This window comes from Balaenoptera acutorostrata, chromosome 11 (genome assembly GCF_949987535.1).
Source record: "Balaenoptera acutorostrata chromosome 11, mBalAcu1.1, whole genome shotgun sequence".
Taxonomy (NCBI): domain Eukaryota; kingdom Metazoa; phylum Chordata; class Mammalia; order Artiodactyla; family Balaenopteridae; genus Balaenoptera; species Balaenoptera acutorostrata.
This window is the reverse complement of record NC_080074.1, coordinates 38,961,951-38,984,331: the sequence shown is the minus strand read 5'-3', so window position 1 is coordinate 38,984,331 and position 22,381 is coordinate 38,961,951. Positions and strand designations below refer to the sequence as shown.

The following is a 22,381-nucleotide window of genomic DNA, read 5'->3' as shown; positions in this document are numbered from 1 at the left end:
GTCAGCAAGGAATGACGTTTAAATCCTTTTTACATTTAAATCATCTAAGCAGAAGTAACCTTTAAAAGAGTTTTGCAGGCTTTCCAGTTGTTGTAGATCTCCCCGTGGATAAACTGACAAGGCTTTCTCCGTTTCAACTCCCTTTCCCTCACAGATATCCTTCTTTCAGCACTGGAAATGTCACAAATTTTCAGCTCTAAAATCTCTCCCTCCAAAATGGCAGCTGTTTCCAACAGCAACTGTACACAATCAGCAAATCTGGAATCTAGGGACTAGCCTCCTTCTTATGGCCTAACATCTCTACAATAAAATCTAGCCTCGAATGAACCTCTCTTGTCAATTTTTTCTAAGATATAGCAATCTTTCACTTAAAAAATAAACATATTGAAATTTCTGACCCAAGTTCAACCAAGAGCATTAACACATCTTCTGGAAAGCCAAGAAACTTCTGTCAGTAAAAAGAACACATTTTGCTCCATTCCTAAATAAAAACTTGAAAATATAGGTTCCAGGCTGTATCTGTCAAATTACTGGACCACTTTCCACAGAGCAGGCAAGGCATCTTTTGGGATTATTGTCAGAGTCTTTGACATTAATGCACCCTGATGTTGAAAGTAATAAGTCTCTATGAAAAGTAGAATGTCCGTCTTCTTCAACACACTAATCAAGCTGGATGCTAGACCCAGAAACTCCATATGTACTCCTCAGGTACACACAGTATCAAGATTTTTCTTCCATTAGGAGTTTTGCTTAACAAAGAAACTTTTCACTGTTAGAACAACTTGGCCTTTAAAATATCCATGGGGTAACTCTCTCTCTCTCTCTCTCTCTCACACACACACACACACCAGGATATCATCATTCACAAGATAGATAAAAATCAGAACTTTACTGAAACAATCATAGTTTTCACCCAATTGCATGCCAAGTGGAAATGGCACAGCTATTATTTTTACCATAACTGGCTTCAAAATATTAGCAAAATGCCAAAGTTCAGAAGTAGGTTATAGCAAGTGAACAGAGGCACTCTTTTAATTTTTTGTTGTTTTTCTCAGCAACCCACCAGTTTAAACATTTCCAGAGTGCATGATTTGATCAAGCTTTCCCCAATTATTTAATGCTTTCTTTTGCTTGGAAATGTGTCAAGACACACTGGCGCAAATATAAGTTTTAGTAAATTTTCACTTTTTAAAAATTGAGCTTTTTCTGTAGAAAACAAAAATTCTATATTCTGTGATGTATTTTCAGGATGCTCAGAAATAAGCTTTCTTGACTTCAGGCTCTTGTTGGCAGGAAACTTACCACACAAGAAACAGTCTGGCTTTTGTGCCCCATCACATTTAGCAATGCAAATAAAATCAAAGGAAATGTAAGAGCCACCAAGCTTTCTTTTCTTTGTCATCTGCCAACTTAAGTTCAGTATGAACAGAAAGATATGCATAAACATAATTTCAGATATGTTTTTGTTAATTCTGACAAATGTAATGCTATTCTAAATGCTACTATATGACAAGGATGATAATTTTACATAATGATTCCATGCCACTCTATCCATATTTAAAGTAAAACATTAAAAAACATATTTTGCCATAAAAATTTTTGCACATAAAGAGAAGGAAATAAAAATAAATCTTATATATATTTGCTCTTACCACACCTACAACATGAAGCCTATACATGACCTTAAGTTAAAAACTCTTGTTCTAAAGTAATCTGAAATATGACCAAATAACCTCTGTTGTCATTAACTTCTCATCATATGACAAGGTTTCCTGATTCCTTACGATACTGGTTTATTCTAAAACCACTCCAGATTGTCAACATTTTTCTTAAAATGTTGTCTATTAAAAAAAAATTCTAGGGACTTCCCAGGTGGCACAGTGGTTAAGAATCCGCCTGCCAATGCAGGGGGCGCATGTTCGATCCCTGGTCCGGGAAGATCCCACATGCCGCAGGGCAACTAAGCCCATGCACCACAAGTACTGAGCCTGCGCTCTAGAGCCCGCGAGCCACAACTACTGAAGCCTACACGCCTAGAGCCCGTGCTCCACAACAAGAGAAGCCACCGCAGTGAGAAGCCCACACACCACAACGAAGAGTAGCCCCCACTCGCTGCAACTAGAGAAGAGTCCACACACAGCAACAAAGACCAAACGCAGCCAAAAATAAATAAAATTTTTTTTAAAAAGCAATCGTGTATAAAAAAATTCTACATTTGTTTGATTAATAACTAAAGAACTATTATTTTCTATATTTGTAACTAATATTTCTATTAAAACATATTAAAATTTTGTGTTGTCACTAAAACCACTAATTATTTCACCAAAATAAGTACCATTTCTTAACTAGTTACTCTTTTAGCTAGGCACTATATTAGTCAAGGTATTTTATACTTTTTATCTCATTTGATCTAGTATTCCCAACAGTCCCAGGAAGTTATTTTATGTTTAAAAAAAAAAAAAAAGTTAAACAAAACCAAGATCATAGAGATTAAGTAACTTGCACAAGATCACATAATTAAATGGCCAAGCAAAAATTTGAATCCAGGTTATCTGAATCCATTATCAATGCTCTTTCTGATTCCATGTAATGTTCTTCCTATCTTTCCATTATATTACAGTACATTATGCCATGATTAGCATCAACCAACCTTCCTTCTTTCTTCCCTTCTCCCTTCCTTCCTTCTTTCCTTCCTCTTCCTTTCTCTTCCTTTTTTCCTCTCACTCTCCCTTCCTCCAACTCTTCTTTCTCCATCTGTGTATCCTTGTTTCATCTCATCTTGTCGCTACTGACCCAAGGATATGTTTTCTTAAAGTAATTAGAAATCTATATGCTATTATACAACCAATCATTAGCTTTCTCATAAAGCTCATTACATTTGCCATCTGCGTTTTCATGCACACAGTAGATTAAGATGCTGTACAAAACAGCATCAAGAACGAGCACTTGAGTCATAAAGTTACGGCCCATGAGATTGTGGAATTAGGATGCAATGGCTCAATTTATTTTAATGCATGACAGTGGGGCAATGAATATGTCTATTAGTCTTATGGGTTTTCTTAGATCTAGTCTATAGAAACTACCATTTCTATTCCCATCTGTTAACTATTTCCTGACTTACCAAAACACTGTACCCAGTAATAATTTGGGACTCTACTCTTTAATAATAATAGCATCCACTGATTGTGTAATTATTGGCTACCAGACTGTACTAGGAGGTTTTACATGTATGATCTCTAATTATCAGAATCACCTCAAGGCTGATGGTATTACTCCCACTATTAAAAACTGACGAAATTTTAGAGAGGTCAAAAATAAGTAGCTAAGTTGGGATTCGAACATTGGTAAACTTGACTACAACACAGCTCTAATGACTTTGCTGCTCCGTCTGATCTGACAAAATGTCTAGCAGTGACATTTTCCACATATTACTGGTGGAAGGTATGGTGGTGATAATTCTCAATCTATACATCCCTCCAAAAAAAAAAAAAAATCTCATCGGAAACTAAGGGCACTTAAATAGCAGACTGATACATTCCAACTATTTCTTCTATGTTGATTATACCTTCAAGTCTATAAAACAAAGAAAACCCTTCATAAAGAACTGGTGTGAGACTTAGATGGGGTGGGAGGTAGTGCTGGAGGGTTAATGAGCTCCATCCTAAGGAAGAAAAAAAAGAGTAGGAGCAAATGGGAGATAAGCTAGAAGCAAACGTAATCTATGACCAAAGTGTCTCAACATTTAAAAATGTATGAGCCATCTAATGGGCATTGGTACACTATATCAGATAATAATTTCACATAGTTTTAAAAAGATTTATCACAGCTTACTAAAAATACAACATAGTTTTTAAAAATTAGTTTTGTTTTATAGCAGTAAAAGGGTTGATACTGCTTATAACCTTTTTCCAAGGTAAATTTGGCTTGATGACTATTTTATTTTTTACTTTTTTTTTTTTAAACTATGAAAATGGAGAGGCATGATTTAATAGAAAACATATTGGAGTTTGATGACTATTTTAGTTTCAGTCAGGATAGCTTGAGTTTTGCTGTGGTACCAAAACCCCAACATCTTGGGGGCTTAAAGTAACAAAGGTTTACTTCTTGCTGATCCTACATGTTCATTAAGAGTTAGCTAAAGCCTGCATTTCTCATTTTCCCACTCTGTAATCCAGGCTGATTGATCATTTATCATATAAAACATCACTAGTCATATGAAAAGGAAAGGGAACATAGCAAATACTGCAATGACTCAAAGGTTTCCATGAGGAAGTGGCAAGCACCCTTCCACTCACATTTCCTTAGTCAAAGCAGTCGTCATGGGCTTCCCTGGTGGCGCAGTGGTTGAGAATCTGCCTGCCAATGCAGGGGACACGGGTTCGAGCCCTGGTCTGAGAAGATCGCACATGCCACGGAGCAACTGGGCCCGTGAGCCACAACTACTGAGCCTGCGCGTCTGGAGCCTGTGCTCCGCAACAAGAGAGGCCGCGATAGTGAGAGGCCCACGCACGGGGATGAAGAGTGGCCCCCGCTCGCCGCAACTAAAGAAAGCCCTCGCACATAAACGAAGACCCAACACAGCCAAAAATAAATAAATAAATAAATAAATAAATTTATTTAAAAAAAAAAAAGCAGTTCTCATAGCCACGTGTAGCTGAAGGGAGGATGGAGAAGTCCAACTGTAATGTGTCCTAAGAAGGAGAGGAGAATTGGAATATTTTTCAATAATCCACTATCACAGAATGATAGCTTCTATGCAGAGTTGGTTTTATGTTCTTATTCTATAGTTCTATTGTATATAGAAAATACTAGCACATACCATCTCGTGATCGGCCAAGGAAGGCAGTTTTGGGTAACTATGTCATTCAGTTCTGTATATTTGGTTCAAATATGCAAGCGACAGGCATAAATGTAGGAGTAAGTCCTCACCACGGTCTGCTCTCAGCCGCACAGCATACACCAGATCAGTGAGCATATCACTCTGGAAAGCAGGAAGCCTGAAGGCTTTAAAACTTGGAAGCTAATGTTAGTGAATAGATGGCTAATTCTGTTTGTTCGTGTGTTTTTTTTATCATTTTAGTTTCAGAAGTAATTTTTTGGTATTCTGTTGCAGAAACTGGATTTTCTCTTAAAATATGACCATTCATATACTATTGATTTCTTACTCTGAAGCACAAGAATATAAAGTGTTGGGAAAAAGTCCATCTTTTGGCAATTGAGCTATCTGAACGGCAATTTAATTCTCTTAGGAAATTATCTTATCCAAAACTCAACATTTTATAATCCTTTTATTTCAACCCTTATTTTCCCTTATATTTTAATTTATAAGTTTGGGTCATTCAAGCTAATTAATACAGTAATGAACTGAAACTTGAAGAAGCCACTTAAAGCGGCAGAGATGGTTTTTACTGGGAATCAGTAGCATAGATTTTTAAATTTCATCTCTCATTCAAAACTTTGTGTGAACTTTCTTTTGTCAGCCGGTACCTCTCACTTTGGAAAAGCAGCATCACCTGTCACCCCATTTCTCTGCCATGTACTCCGAAATAACTTGCACCGAATAGGTACCACTGAATTATTAATCAGGTCCTGTTAATATCACTGAGCAAAAAAACACAAGCAAGGTAAGTACTGCCAACTACTATCTGTATTCTGTGAATAAAGCTGGGTGTGGATTATCATTCAAGTGCAACTCATTTATTAACAGATCAATGCCTTTCTTAGTTGTATACATAGGTGGTCTCATTTCAGTACTGATCTCAACAAAACTTTTTCAGTCTTTGTTACAGAGTACAGAAAAATAGTTAAGTAGAGAAAACACTTAATCTCTTTTAATCATCCACATTCATTAAAAAACAAAATAAAATTTCATGAAACTATTCTTCCCATATAAGTGCTGCACATATGCCAGAAGCTGATTTGGTGGTTTCATCCAAATGTAAAGCAAAATATGGGATTGCCTCAACATGAAACAATAACTACTGTCACACATGTGTATGGCAAAAACAAAACTGGCAATAGCTTGTCCTGCTTTCTTTTAAAGCATAATTTGGGCTTTACAGTCTTGTTGGCAGTGGTGTGACCTGTACCTGTTTTTGCTCTGGTAAGTGCAACTAAGAAGGGTGCCTCTGTAGTTCTTGTTCTTTTCTCCAACTGTCCTGACAACATTTATAACTTTCTCACTGGAAAGTGTTAACTGGCAACTATTTCTGAAAAGCCAAATAATTTAACCACAGAAATTCTGAGCATTATTTGAATAAGAAACCAAAACTTCAAAGGTTTCATGCCAGCATAACAGGCAGTACCCAAGAAACCAGGAGTGAAATTAGATGTTATTTTCAGGTATTCATCATCTTATATCATTGTACTTCCTAGTTGTACTTTATTGGCTTGTGGATTCACCTGTCTGGCAAAATGTATTCATATTTTATATTTTTATTCAAGAAATTTTCACTAGATGGATTTGCAATATTATTCAATGATTCAGAATTTTTGTATACATATAGGCTTCACACTTTTATCACTACTTCCCACAGTTAGTGTAAAACAACCCCATAAGAATAATAAAAATCCCAGATGTAACAAATATAAACAATACTATGCAACTGGTATGAAATGTTAGCCGAGATGAAGGGACCAAATCAATTTCTATATAACATGTATTGCCTTTAAGAACAAAATTATTACTAAGGACGGTGATGTGAACATAAAATTAATCTTCTTAGCCCAAATTTATAAAATGTAAGGTAGATAAATTATATCATCTCTTCTTCCCCTCTGAAATTTTTGGACTGCTTATAGATCAGTTATAGATTTGCATGGACCACTAATGATAAACATAGCACACTTTACCACAGAGTTCGTAAGATATATTTATAATGCCTATACAATGTCTCCATATTTCTTTTCATTTTTTTTTTAAATCCCATCCTCTTTTTCCTTACCAAGGTCCTTAAAGAAGAAGGCCTGTGTGTTTATGTGAACAGATATCTATATCGCATTTACATCTCCAGCATCAGCTTCTCCCCTAAGCTTCAGACTTAGATACCTGCCAGACATCTTTACATGGATGTCTGAAAAGGACCATCAATTTACTATGCCCAGAACAGAGCTCTTGTATAGTCTTCTCCAAACCTGGTCCACCCCCAGAGATTCCCACCTCATTATATCACCACTGATCCAATTGTTCAAGTCCAAACCTAAGAATCCATTGAGACGCCTCTCTCTCATCCATATATCCAATATGTAAATGCTTATTGTCTTTATTCTCAAAAACATACATATTGAATTTGACAACTCCCCACTACGTGCGCTGCTGTCACCTTGGTCCAGGCTGCCATCATCTCATCTCTTACTTGACCTACTCCTCACCTTATTACTGGTCTCTCTTATTTCTACTCTTGCACAGACACTTGTATTCTCTCAGTAGTCAGAGGAATATTTGTAAAAAGCTAATCAGGTGAGGTCAAAACTCTCCAAGGGCTTCCTATCATGCTTAGGATAGAGTCCGGTGTTCTTACCATGGCCTGCGAGGCCTTGTGTGATCTGCTCTCCAGCTGCCTCTAGGAAGCCTACCTTCCTTATTTCACTGTTCCTTCCATGGATTGAGATAATTCTTGCCTCTGTGTTTTTTCACTTGTGATTTCCTCTGCCTGGAACACTATACCCCCCTGATACCTGTGTGACTTGTTCCGTTACTTCAATTAGGTTATTTTCTGACCACCCTAATTTAATAGAGCCCTACCCGTACTCCCTTAATCCTGCTTTATTTCTCTCCATAGTCTTGTCACTTTCTGATATTGTATTATATATTTATTTATCATCATTTTCTCACTGGAATGTAAGTTCCATAAAAGTAGAGACTTTGCACTGATCACAAGCCAAATTCCCAGTGAGCAGAGAGAGATATCTGATGGTTCCTATTCTTTAGTTAGTTCTGTGGAAATAGAAAGGTGATAGGATATCTAAGATGAAAAGTCAGCCACCAAATCTCAGGGGAGTAGCACTCTGTGAATGAAGAAGAGAGTACATAGGGGACTTAGCCTTAGTCTACAGAGTGACTACAGGAGGCCTGTGGAGTTTCTACATATCTTATACCTTTCCCACTGAGCAGCTGATGGCCGAAAATTCATACACTTTGAGGAAGTTTCTTTCAGTCTTCAGTCAAATTCATCGATTAAAGCTTAGAGATAGAATTATGGTTATTTCCTTAAGCTGTGCTCATTATAAACAAAAATTAAGTAGTTAACAACTTCACTTAATAAAGATTTAGCACAAGCACAGTCTAAGTCAAATCCCAGCAAAATCCAAATATTAACCACATTGGGTAGGCTATGGTTTAAATATGTAGTGAGAGAGGTCTTGTGTGTCTCTGCCTTAGGCACCTGAGGTTTTTTCACTTAGTGAGAGCTCATAAACTAGCACTGTTGAGGCATAGAATATGCATTACCCACAAGTAGAGTTGCAAAGAGGAAGGGAGGTTGACACAAGCATTCCTTGAGAGGTGTATGCCCTCTGCTACAACAAACTCTCCTGGCAGTCACTGGGTTCAGCTGGCTTTGGAGAGGATGACAGTACGTAATTCACTACTAGGGACTTCAAGCAGGACAAATATGTCGGATATATGGACTTTAAGTGCTAATTAATGAATTATTATTTAGTACCTGATAGGGAAGGGGTGATAGGCTTACTGAATAAAACAATGTAGTGTATATATCTTAAGTGAACATCTTGTAACCAGTGAAATTCATTAATTGATTAGTCAATTCCACCACCAATCAATAAAAAATTCAAATAGTCATTTTAAACACACTTGTTTCACCTCAGGCTTCTTGAAACTGTTAACCAGGAAAGCATTATAAAGATTTGTTGAAGGGCATATCAGCCTGTTCAATTTCCCCTTATTGCACTAGACAGTAATGTCTGGATAACTATAACTTTAGTCAGTAGGAGGTTGCTCTTTCAGATTTACCTGAGGAATATTTAGCTGAGTGTTCTTTTAAGAAAAGCTCAGTCCCCATTAATTATGACTATTTCTACCTGAATTTCCAGATGACTTCATGTGACTACTAAATAGTTTAGACTACAGGCCAGAGTCCCCTGCTGAGGCAGTCACTTCATTGGTACCATAAGATCAACATTTGGTTTAATATGAATGCATAAATCCTAACTGAATCTAATTTTGGAATTTAGCAGACTAAATTATTTTTATCATCGGTCCAAGCAGTTGGAAAGCTAAGATGCAGTTACAATCTTAACTGTTTCAACTGTTTGTGTGGAAAACACGTGTTTTCTATCCAGAAGACATATGGCAGAATATAGTTATTAAAATCTTAGTCTCATACCTCTCGAATAGCAGTACAAAACTCACTCTGGAGCACTTTTTTGAGGGATTGTAGCTTGTGCACTGGTACTTCTCCAGATTCCTGCAGTTTTTCCAGTAATTCAATTGCTCTGGCAACATCTGAATGAAAAAAAAAAAAATCAAAATGGAGAGACATGGAGTAAACTGAATCTCATCACCAAAGTTCCATCATTTCAGTGACAATGAAAACAGTGACAATGAAAAGTAAGTGGAATTAATTGCAAAATGAGAATTTACAATTCATAGCTTATTGATCTCATCTTTTGATAAAAGGTCATTTAAATCTGTTCCACACAATTTGTCACTTAATACATCTTCCTTAATGGCATTTCTCATAAGTTATTTCTGTCACACAAATTAGTTTGAATATTCTTTCAGGAAAGAAGAGCAGGAAGCATGTCTTTTGTATATTCTGATACTCCAATAACCAAATGAATCCTGTCAATTTTACCTCTGAGATGCTTTTTTCAGTTTTTCTTTTAGCATTCCACATTTATCGCACCTGCATTTTTACATTTATTAGTATGATGATTTGATTAATGTGCATCTTCTCCACTTGTCAATAAACTCCTTGAGGGTAAGAACTTAATTGGGTTTATTCACCACTGCAGCCCCAGAGACTGGTGTAATTTATGAGGTTGACACCAGGCTATGGTCATTTAAGTTTTAAGGCCCCCCTTTATCTTGGGAACAATTAAATTATACTAAGGATAACCAGCCTAATAATGCTAGGAAATTGGGCCTTATGGACAGTGCCAATATATAATTTCCCTGAAAGATAAGGACTGGTAGAGAACAGACTAAGTCAGATGACCTGGGGGTATACTGGGCCGCACCTAATGGAAGAATAAAATTAATTCTTACTTATGACTTTAATAATACTGCTAGCTATGTTATTTGCACTTTGCCTGTTTTACCAGATTGTTGTTTCTTGCATTACCAAATGTGTCAATTAGGCTCTGACAAAAATATATAGTTCTATATGAGATCAATGATTGTAACAGTGTAACTCCAGATATCACAAGATGCAACAAGAGAGGATTTTTTTCCTGGACTGCAACAGACTAGTAAGACAGATGGTCCAGAGACTTTTGGCTACTGTTAATAAGGTCTAGTCCAATAATAGCACATAGAGTGGCCTATCAACAAAATCTTCGCCAGACCTGGGAATGAGCATTCCTAGCACTGTGGGACAAAATGGTCATGAAATACCTCCCAAACCATGGTCGAATTTATGACAATGAGGGGGCCCTGTCACCTACAAACTGGCACTTGCCATCTACCTCCACAAGTATCAAATTATGAGCTGCTGCAGCTGCTGACTTTCAACACCCCCTGAAAGGAGTTCAGGGCGGAGATCGATAATGAGGCCCTCTGTGCTTTGGGAAAAACTGGCAGAACAGGTCTTTAGATAGTTAGATATTTTCAGGAGAACATTTTATGAGCCCAGTTCTTGCATCTCCTCATATCTAGAAAAACACTAAAATCCTTCATGGTGGTGTCTGCTCCTCGTGACTAGCAGTAATTTTCACAGGACTAGCAGAAACCTTCTCCAAAAAGTGCTTGATAGCATGTATTCCCCCTCCACAAAAATCACATATATATTGACCTTCCCTCATACCTCTTTGGAGCAGTTTCTCAGAACTATCTGAAATGCTGTCTCCCGGGCTATAGTCCTCATTTTGCCCCAAATAAAACTTAACACACACACACAAGTTAATATATCAAGAAACATAGTCTCTTATAGCCATAGCTTTAAAATTCCCAGGACGGTTTTGTATTGCCAAAAGAAAATGATATGATGAAGGCTATTTTAAAAATACTTATGGTGATCTCTTCTACCTCTCTTGCTGTAGTCAATAACTCACTGAAAAGTCACTTAGGCATTTATGTATAGAATAGAGATTTTCAATTCCTAACTGATTAACTCCAGCTAGTATCCCGTATCCCTGCCATCAGACTATAGATTCATCCATCCATCCATCCATCCATCCATCCATCCATCCCTCAATTTGTGTTCCTATTAGACTTGGCACTAGGCTTAACAAGACACACTTCTGAATTCACAGCTAAATGAGAAAAAAACATAACAGTATAGCTACCTATAATAAAATCTCTACCACCTCTGAATTAGGGTGGGGTTGGTATAGGTTTATGTATCTAACCAAAGAAAATAACCAAAAAGTAACTTTAATGGAGACTCTCCTTTGATGTACTGCCAACTGATTGCCAATCGTAGCCCAAGGAGGCATAAATCCTGCAATCAGTAAGACACTGCCAGTTTCAGAAGTCTGTCCTTTGATACATACACTGAGAGTCAACATAGTCAAGTGTACCACACCAGCCACATCCACAATCAGTAAGATACCAAGCTAAGAATTGTATGCATTTCTAACTGCATGAAAGACTCTACCTAGATGCCAACAGGCACTTGGAACTCTCAACATGTTTAAAACTGTGTTCATCATATTTTTTTCCTGAAATTAGCTCTTCTTTTCTTATATTCCATATTTCCATTAATAGCATCTCCATCCAGCCTGTCTTCCAAGCTAGACCATGGCATCATCTTTCACATTCACCCCCACGTGCAATTAGTCAGCAAGTGCTGTAGGTTCTATCTCAAAACGCCTTTTGAATGGAAACCCTTTGCTTCGTTACTTCTCTCCTGAGGTACTGGAACATCTCCTAACTGTTCTTTAAGTGGCTTTTCTTTTACAGCCCACCCTCCACTCTGCTCCCAGAGTGGTAAATCTCATTATTATACTCCCCTGCGTAAAACCTTCTCTGGCTTCCTACTGCCTAAAGGGTGAAGTTCGGACCACTCAGGGGTACATACAAAGCCCTTAACAACCAACCTCTTATGACTCATCTCTAGAAACCTCCTCCTGCCCATCCTATACGCTGACCATCCAAAATTTTCACTATTCTAGGACATGCCACAGAACACCATGTCTCTGTGACTTTGTACATATCATCCCCTGTTCCTGGAATGCAAGTAATTTATTCATCCAATAGTGCCAGGCATGGGAGACACTGTGGTAATAGAGACAGATGGTTGCTCTTGCTTTCATGGCATTTATAGGTCTGACGGATCACAGATACCCAACAAAGGGGGCATGAGCTATAAAAGCAGCTCTACAGGCTAGTACATGGATGTCTAACCAAGACATTTATCGTCATCCAGGAGGTCAGGGAGGAGCTCTTTGTGAAAGTAACAGCTCAGCAGAGCCCTGAGTAGGAGGTACAGGTGAGGAAAAGGAGAAAAAAAGTTCCAGGCAAATCAATGCAGACTGAAGTCTTACCAAGAGAGTGTGGGGCATTCACAGAACTGAGAGTTCAGTATGGCTGAAGCTGAAAGCAGGCCAAGAGTAGCAAGAGATGCAGTAGAGAGAAATCATATCACGGAGCGTGTGTTAGGTCATGTAGGGAAGACTTGCCTTCAATAGCATCTCCTTAGGCATGTCTTCCCTGACTCTCCAAGGCAGATTTAGTTGCTATCATATCCATGATCCTACAGTCCTTTGTTCACTAATCCATTGTAATAATTACTACTCTCTGCTATAGCTCTTTTTGCATATATGTCTCCATCCTTCACCCTTGCAAATATATTAGCTTCTTGAGGTCAGGAACAGTATCTTGTTTGTTATTATATCCATAGTTCAATGAGGAGTACTTGACAAATACTAGGTGTTTATATTTGTCGAATGAATGATGGATTAATTAATGAGACTAGCTAGAAAGGCAGGGGTTAGAGGTCTATGTCTAGGTGGACATATAACTAACTTCTCCTGAGACTAAACCTCCAGATCACTATCAGCCGTGATCAAGACTGGCTTGGGTCTGGTGGGGGGGTGGGGGAAGGACGCAAGCCTGAAACCATAGGCTAAAGGGTACCACGTGACTGAACTAGAAGAAGTTCAGAAAAGCTGAAAGTGACTATTCAGGAGTTCTCACCCTGGACTGCACTTTAAAATTACCTGGAATACATTTAAAAATTATTTATTTATTCCCCCATTTTATTGAGATATAATTGACATATAACACTGTATTAGTTTAAGTGTACAACATAATGATTTGATATATGTATACAGCAAAATGATTACCACAATAAGTTATTAACGCCTGAGACTCACCCCAAATGAATTAAACCAGAATATATGGAACAGTGGTTCTCAACCTTGGCTGCAGACTGGAACCACCTGGGGAGCTTTAAAACCCTTGGATACCTGGGTCTCACCCCAGATATTCCAATGAGATTGGCATAGGGGGAGGCCTGGGCATTAGGCTTTTGAAAGCCCTCAAGGTGATGCTGAAGTGCAGCCATGGTTGAGAACCACTGGTCCAGTTGGCATGGGTAGTTTTATAGCCCTATTTAATTCAAATGTGCATGCAGGGTTAAGAACCTCTGCTATAAATCAATGGTTCTAAAACATGAGTGTGCCTAAGAATTACCTGGGGAAATGTATTAAAATGTAGGTTCCTGGGCTTCCCTGGTGGAGCAGTGGTTGGGAGTCTGCCTGCCAATGCAGGGGACACGGGTTCGAGTCCTGGTCTGGGAGGATCCCACATGCCGCAGAGCGGCTGGGCCCGTGAGCCACAATTACTGAGCCTGCGCGTCTGGAGCCTGTGCTCCGCAACAAGAGAGGCCGCGATAGTGAGAGGCCCGCGCACCGCGATGAAGAGTGGCCCCCGCCTGCCACAACTAGAGAAAGCCCTCGCACAGAAACGAAGACCCAACACAGCCATAAATAAAATAAATAAATAAGTTAATTAATTAATTATTAAAAAAAAAAAAAAAATGTAGGTTCCTGAGCTTCCCTGGTGGCGCAGTGGTTGAGAATCTGCCTGCTAATGCAGGGGACACGGGTTCGAGCCCTGGTCTGGGAAGATCCCACATGCCGCGGAGCAACTAGGCCCGTGAGCCACAACTACTGAGCCTGCGCGTCTGGAGCCTGTGCTCGGCAACAGGAGAGGCCGTGATGGTGAGAGGCCCGCGCACCGCGATGAAGAGTGGCCCCCGCTTGCCGCAACCAGAGGAAGCCCTCGCACAGAAATGAAGACCCAACACAGCCATAAATAAATAAATAAATACTTAAAAAAAAAAAAAAGTAAAAGTCTATTAATTAAAAAAAAAAAATGTAGGTTCCTGACCCCTCACCCCCACTTGAGGGAGGTTGATTCAGGAGGTATGAGGATAAGGCCCAGGAAATTTTAAACAAATGATTCAAGTGATTCTAAAGTTGTTTCACAGACCCCATTTCAAGAGATAGTGAACAAAATGATGGTTCAGGTTTCTTTCAGCCCCAGCATTCCAGAAACTCTTGCATTTTCTATTATTCTTTGATACCCTGTAGAACAGGATACTGAATGGGATTCTTCTGGAAGTCTCAGAATTACTGATAAAAGTCCATGAATGAAAGTAATTAGTGTTAAGTACCAGCCCCATCCTGAAACAGTGCTCCTAGCAAAGGTTGCTCACCTGGATCACCTGTGGAGTTTTAAAACCAGCCTGCTTCCCCAGACCAATTATTCAAAATCTCTAAGTGTGAGATCCAGTCATGAGGTTTTGTTTGTTTCTTTGTTCTTAAACTTCCAGATGATTCCTATGACTATCCAAAGTTGAGAAATAAAGTTCAAAAAAGAGCTATCAAAGAAATTAGACACTATCCACCACATTAAGACTTATTCAAAGCTGGGTCGGCCCTGTTACGTAATGTAATACCATAGGCCTTTTCCAGTCCTTATTAAGAGGTAATTGTGGGATTTCCCTGATGGCGCAGTGGTTAAGAATCCGCCTGCCAACGCAAGGGACACAGGTTCGAGCCCTGGTGCAGGAAGATCCCCCATGCCATAGAGCAACTAACCCTGTATGCCACAACTACTGAGCCTATGCTCTAGAGTCTGCGAGCCACAACTACTGAAGCCTGCATTCCTAGAGCCCATGCTCTGCAACAAGAGAAGCCACTGCAGTGAGAAGCCCGCGCACCGCAACGAAGAGTAGCCCCTGCTCGCTGCAACTAGAGAAAGCGCACACGCAGCAATGAAGACCCAACACAGCCAAAAATAAATAAATTGATTAAAAAAAAAAAAGAGCTAATTGTGAGATGAAAGAAAATTCATGAAGAATTGTTAAGTCATTAACTTTGGACAGAATACTAGGTCTTTTGCTTCTCTTCCATTAACCAAGTGAGGAGTGTTCCAAATAGAACCAATTGTAGCCATTGGGGGTTGCCTGCAGAGGGAGACTAGAATCCCTTTCCTGGTGACACAGGCAGCGGACATGGTGATCTGCCTGCCCTCTGCTTATCTGATCAGAGGGAGAGAACTGGAGAGCGGTGGCACTAGAGTATGAACCATCTTGCTGGCACCTACCCAAGGGAATCTAGCAGTATGAGGTCATGGGGTATGTGGCAGTTGGTAAAAGATGCGGTGAGTGATAAATTGGATGTTAGACTGGAGCTTAAAATGAAATTCTGATTCCCTTTAGCTCTGTAAAAGTACCTGCAAGCCAAGGTCTGGAAGGAAGCAAAGGAAGTCTCTGAGTAAGTAAAATACTTGTTCTTAAAATGATTGCAATAAAGTGTGTATAGTTTATTTATGAGTTCCCTTAGGGTTCTTACTGAGAACCTCACACTTGTTTTATGAAACTATTCTACAAAATTTGGTTATTAATACAGAAGTCTGGGTTTATCAGGATAGCTCAGATTAGAATATTAGATAACGACTGGGGAGGCTGCTTGACAAACACAATGAAGGCAAGAAGATCTCACAATTTTTTTCTGAAATGGATTTGTCCTCTGGTCTGCCAACTCTCAAGCTCATACCTCCACCATCTATCCCTAATCACTGGACTGCCAGGGAATTCCCTGGAGAGCATTTAAATAGGGAAGAGTGTTTCTCAGCCTTGGCCACCCACTGGAATCACCTGGGTTAACTGAAAAACAAAACAAAACAAAAAACAGATACCTAGATCCTACCTACATATATTTCTGATTTCATTGTTCTGGGATATGGCCTGGGCATTAGTATCTTCAGAGTTCCCTAGTGATATAATGCATGACCATGCTGAGAATCACTGATATGGCCTCTCAAGGTACACCCCAGGAAATCTAATAACAATGTTATACTTATTGCTGTCACATACAGCAATTGCTAATTGCTGTCACGTACAGTGTTTAGTATGCACGAATTTTAAACATTTTCCTTCTCTTAGCACTATGAGGTAGGTACTATTATCTCCATTTTACAGAAAAGGAAACTGAGACCCATAGAGTTAAAATTACTTCTCTGAGGAAAGAGCTAGTAAGTTGTAGAGTTAGGATTTGAATCCTGGCAATATGGCTCTAGAATCTGGACTACATTTGAGATGTGTCTCAGGAATCTATATTGTTAAAATCATTCCCAGCACCACTTCTCCAACATTGTTAACAGAGATTAAGCTAATCTGATCAACAAATCCTTGCTTGAGGGCTGAAAACAGTGGTTCTCAAATTTTAGTCAACAACAACAACAAAATAACCCTGGACCATTTATTAAAAATTAAGATAAAAAAAAAGAGGCTGAGGGTGAAGCTTTGAAATTTGCTCTTTTAGTAGTCATCTCAGATGGTGCTAATGCAGAAAGCGGTTCACAAATGCACTTTAAGGTTACTGATAGTTTAATATGTGACCCAGAATAAAGTGAGTTAAAGGCCATCATTTATTCATTGTTTACTTGCCTTACTTAGCTCATCTTATAAAATCCTCAAAAATATATAAAAGGATTACTACTGTTCCTATTGTATAGTTAAAAACAAAACAAAACAAAACAAAAACCCAACTAAGGCTCAGAAAGATGAATTATCTGGCTCAAGGTTACACAGCTAGTAGGGCCAGGATTTAAGACCAGATGTGTTTGACTCCAGGGCCCATGCTCTTATTTATTTCTCTATCCTGTCATGGAAAAGGGATTAGAAATAAAACAATAAAGGTATGGCAAACTTATTTTTTAAATATAGCATCATCGCAAACTGAGGCAAACAGATATAACACTGCCCAAAGTCCTGGAAGGTAACCCTTCAATACATTACAGTATAATCAATGTGCTCATATTGATAACATATTTTAATCATTAAAAATGATCAAATCATCATCAACTGCCTGATGATAGTAAGATAACATATTCTGGAAAGACTTCCTTTAAAATAGTTGAACATTATAACCAAAAACAATAAAATATTGGAACTTAAGTGGGATGAACTTCCAGTCATCTGGAAGAGTCCAATTATCATCTTCTCTTTCCTTAATGATGACTTTTTATTAACTTGGCTAACATTTAGACTGCAGAATTTAACCCATGACTCATCTGCATCTGGAACTTGGATGAAGATAGAGCTGGGTCATTTAAGGCATACTGTCCACTAATTCCATAAAAATTTATTGAGTACTATGGCAAACAATATGAATTATCTACCCCAAAGTCATCTAAAACCCTCATATCCCTTGCCTTCTTCTACTACAAAAGCTGGAAAGCGATCATACTTCTCCTTCCAGACTCTTCTGTCATTTGGCCAAGTTGCTGTGAGTGTAAAGTCACTGGGTATGGCTTCCAGGAAGGCTTTTTAGATGAACAAAATGCTGGCGTATGCTTCAGCTTTTTGGTCTTCGAACCCTTACTCTTTCCCCATTCTCTTGCCAGCCTTAAATGTGCCTAGAGGTGAATCAGCCATTTTGTGATCATGAAAATGGCTGTCACATGCTAAGGCAGGCGGAGTAGGAAGAAGGAAGGGGCCTAGCCCTTCATGTCATCACTGAGCTGTGTACTGGCCTTGAACTGTGCAACCCCATGATTCTTGTCTATGAGACAAATATATGCTTTACTGTTTGGTTCCCTGTGACTTGCAACCAAATACAAACTAACTAATACCAGAGGAAATGACTTCAAAGGCACTATTCTAGCAGGGATAAGGTTGATGTTATTGAGAAACTGTAGTCACATATGGTGGTCCTTTGAATAAGATAGCCATGGAAAGCCTCTCTGAGGAGGTGACATTGGACTGAGACTTGAATATTGGTAACAAGCCAGCCATATGAAAATCCGAAGGAGGAATATCCGAAGAGAATAGCAAGGGCAAAGACTCTAAACTGAGGGGAGCAAGCCTACATATTAGAAGAACAGACAAAACCAGTGTCAGTGGAGCACAGTGTGTAAGGCAGAGAGCAATAGCCACCATGGTGTACTGGTAAATGATTAACAACCAGCTCTCCAAAACACATGGACGAAACAGAAAAAGCCCTTATTTGTAGCGTTTTCTGATTTCTGCAGTGTAAATACTGCTACCATGACCAGTTTCAAGCTACCAACATGATACCACTGGCTTGAAAAATTCTTGACTACTCAACGCTCAGCTCTCACAAGGCAGAAAGTACCAATTACAACACACCACTGTATAGGAAACAAAGTTTGAGAAGTAAACAGGGGTTAGATTTTATGCAGATTTTATAAGAAGGTTACATTTTAGTGTAATTACTAAAGAAAGCCATTGAAGAGTTTTTGGCAGAAGAAGGATATGATTTGGTTCATATTTTATAAATATCATTATGACTATTGTTTGAAATGTTAGTTACAGTGGGTCAAGGATATACACAGGAAACCGGTTAGGAAGAAGGCTATTACAGTGGCCTCGGCAAGAAATGGTGAAAGCTTCAATTAAATGGTGGCAGCGGGGATGGCAAGACGTGGACAGCACAGGTGGGGAGAAGAAGAACCAGTACCCCGAGGAGGTGCACAGCTGTATGGTGAGGTCTCAAAAGAATGTCTCTTCAGCAGAAAAGGATTTATTAGTGAATACAGTCACATGCCTTAGCCTGTTTCATCAATAATTGTCTGCCTCTTGACCCATAAGCAGATGGTGTCAACAAATTTAACAAGTAACCAGAATAACAAGGGAGAAGAAAAGTATCACCACCCTGAAGACAAAATTATTTTAAAAGCACATAATAAGAGTGTGGCACTTTCTCCTGTTAGTCTCCTCCTATCCATTGAAGATCCCTCCATTCAGCGTCAATTAGGGATTATATAAAATGTTTTAGCACTGCACCAAGCAGTTGGAGAATATGGATATAAACCTAAAAGTCAGAGACCTGAGAAGTATAAAATGTGGTAATACTGATTATATACAGTTATTGTGAGGTCTGAAGGAGAATGTAATTACGATGAGATTTTCATATAGAGTACCTGGCACATGAACTATATATGACATCTATACCATCTTTTCTTTTAACCCTTTCTTTCTGTGGGTCCTCACTTCCTGTTCTATTAGTGGAAATATTTGAAGAGGAAATGTTAAATTATAGGAATGAAACTATGCTACTCAAATTTCCTTTGAAAAGGTGACTAGAGGTCGTCTTTTTAAAGACATACTTGACCAACAGAGTTTAAGTAAAATGGCTATGGACAACTGAATCTAGCCGTAAGTTAGTATTTCATGTACAGTATTGTAGAGTCATTATTAAGTCTACATTTTAAATAGTGTACATGAAACACTGACATTACTAGCTTCATGATGTATCTAAAAATTGGACCAAAGAATGCTCAGTTTAAAAGTCTCATGCTGCACAACAGAGCATGTGTACCAACAAATTAAAATAAATGGCCAATAATGTTTTGCACTTGCGCTGCTCTGATATGAAAGGAAATTCTGTCAGTTTACAAGTTATAATGAGACATGACAACCATTGTGTCCTTCTCATCTGACACTTACCTCTGTTTGGATCCACCCACAACTTGCCATGTTCCTTAAATGCAGACTAATTGGTAAACCTTAGGACTAGCTCAATTTAAATGTGCTCAAATTAAAAGCTTTACTTAGTATGCTGTTAAAAATAATCCCAATTTATGTTTATTATCAAAAGCTGAATGAATTCTCTTCCTAGGATTTGGGATGATACTGAAGTGTATCACAAAAGTCTGACAATACTAGAATTTTTAAATCATGAATCTCAAATTGTTTGCCAAACCTACTGCAACCAGAAGAACACTTTACGCTACAAAATGAAAAGCTGTAGTTGCTAAGAGATTCTCTGAAGTGGCAGGTACCTGTTTCATTTGAAAGTGATTACTTACCCAATAAACAAATCTTTAAGTATACAAAGCTTAAGATACAGCTTTGTTAAACAAATCCCTGTTATGTGGTCTGAATGAGTAACGTGTTCCCAGTTTTTATAGGAACTATATTCAACATTTTCTTTTTCTTTCCTTCTTCTTCCTTTTTAAAAAAAATTCATCTAATTTTCCCAAGCAGCTAAAATTGGAGCTTGATTTGCTTACCATCACCTGAGACCTCAGGAAATCAGAAGTTTCAACTTCCTTTTTTGTTTGAGCTTTCTTTTATCTCTACTATATTTGACGTCTTTCCCTTTCTTCTATATTTTCACCTCACGTTTCTTTTTAATCTTGCATCCATGTCTTTACATAATGACAGCTAACTATAACCTTAGTCCTAATGACAGTGAAATTAGCTCACCTCATTTTTTCTTGTTTCCAGCCTTCTTGGAAACCACGCAAATGAACACCTGACTTGATTGTGTTTGGAGAATCTATGAGAAATTAGACCTGGCCAAAATGTAATCTGTTTCTGCACGTCTGAAAGAAGCTGAACAAAATACTGCCCTCTTTTACATTAAATACTAAAACACCTGTGTCCTATTAATTTTTGTATGCTCCATTATATCCAATCCAGAATCATGACAATTGTAGGCACTTAAAAACTGGTTGTTGAATAAAATTGATTGTACGGAATTAAATGTTATTGTTATATTATACCAGTATTATGTATTATATACTTATATATACCTATATATTATATTAATATTATATACAAGTATTTGTCTTCACTAGTTAACAGTGATACTATATCAAGACCAATTTGACAAGATTTAGATTTCTTACAAAATGTGAATTCTGAGAAAATTAGGATTTAAGGAACTAGACTCCATCTTTTTATAATAATCAAATTTAACCTTCTACAAGTGGGTGGAGTATGAACCATGGGTATGACTTGGAAAGTGGATCAGAGTTTACTTTAGCACTCATGAAAATTTTCAGGAAAGCCTTATTTTAAACTCTCTGGGAGGTATTTCAAAGTACATTGTCCAAACTACATTTTGTATGCAGACAAATTGTTTCTAAAATTTCTTAGACAATGAATACAATGAGCATTTCTTCATTAGCCAGTTAAGTACTGGGAGTATAGTTGTAGGAATACAACTACCACGTACAGATTAGCAAGACGATACCTCAACACTGCATCACCAGCGACCCAGCCTCTCCACCCAGACTATGCTTTATTTACACTTCATCTACAGCCTCAACTGATTTTAGATGCACTTGATGAAAGAACAAAACACTTTTCACAGAGCTTTAAATTTAACTTTCAATTGAAGTCTATGTATTTTACCTTCCCTTCCATAACTCCTTACCTGTCTAATGTTTTCTCAATAAAAGTTAAATAATTATTGTCTGGCATTTTAAAATACTAGACACAAAAAGATATGGATCCTTAGGCTCTATGAGTTTTAGTATTTCCCTGGCTTAGTACATAAAACATAGCCAAGCTTTTACACTGGTAGTGATTCCACCTGTGTATACTGTCAAATTGGAATTTTTTTTCCCGGTAATTATTACTAGGACATCCCAATCCCCTTTTTCATATTGCTCAGGAAATTGGAAGGGAAAATTTTATCAGGAAATTGCTGGAGAGACACCCAATCGAGTTCGGTGTTTTCAAAGAGCTCATTATAAAGAAACCTTACAAATTTAACTTTTCATGTCCTCAAATATCTCCTATACTAGAGAATGGATGAATGTTTTTATCTAAACTGACACTTTGATAAATTATTCTGCTATCAAGCTACTTAATAATGTTTCCTCTGTTACCTTATCACTACTATATTATACTATGACTCAGTTTCTTAGTTACTTTGAGAATTGTATGGTGAGGTTAGTGCAGTGCTATCTGTGTCTTTAAAAGATGATTAG

At 38.1% G+C, this 22,381-nt stretch overlaps 1 protein-coding gene across 8 annotated transcripts in view; it reads right to left on the bottom strand.

Annotated features, from left to right (window-relative positions):
- Positions 1–22,381, bottom strand: part of LIN7A (lin-7 homolog A, crumbs cell polarity complex component) — a 252,847-nt gene that overhangs the window by 94,271 nt on the left and 136,195 nt on the right. For all 8 annotated transcript variants that reach the window (XM_007194951.3, XM_028162019.2, XM_007194953.3 and 5 more), the window contains one exon: positions 9,345–9,463. In XM_007194951.3, coding sequence (XP_007195013.1) covers positions 9,345–9,463 — 119 coding nt within the window. The remainder of the gene's footprint in view (positions 1–9,344; positions 9,464–22,381) is intronic.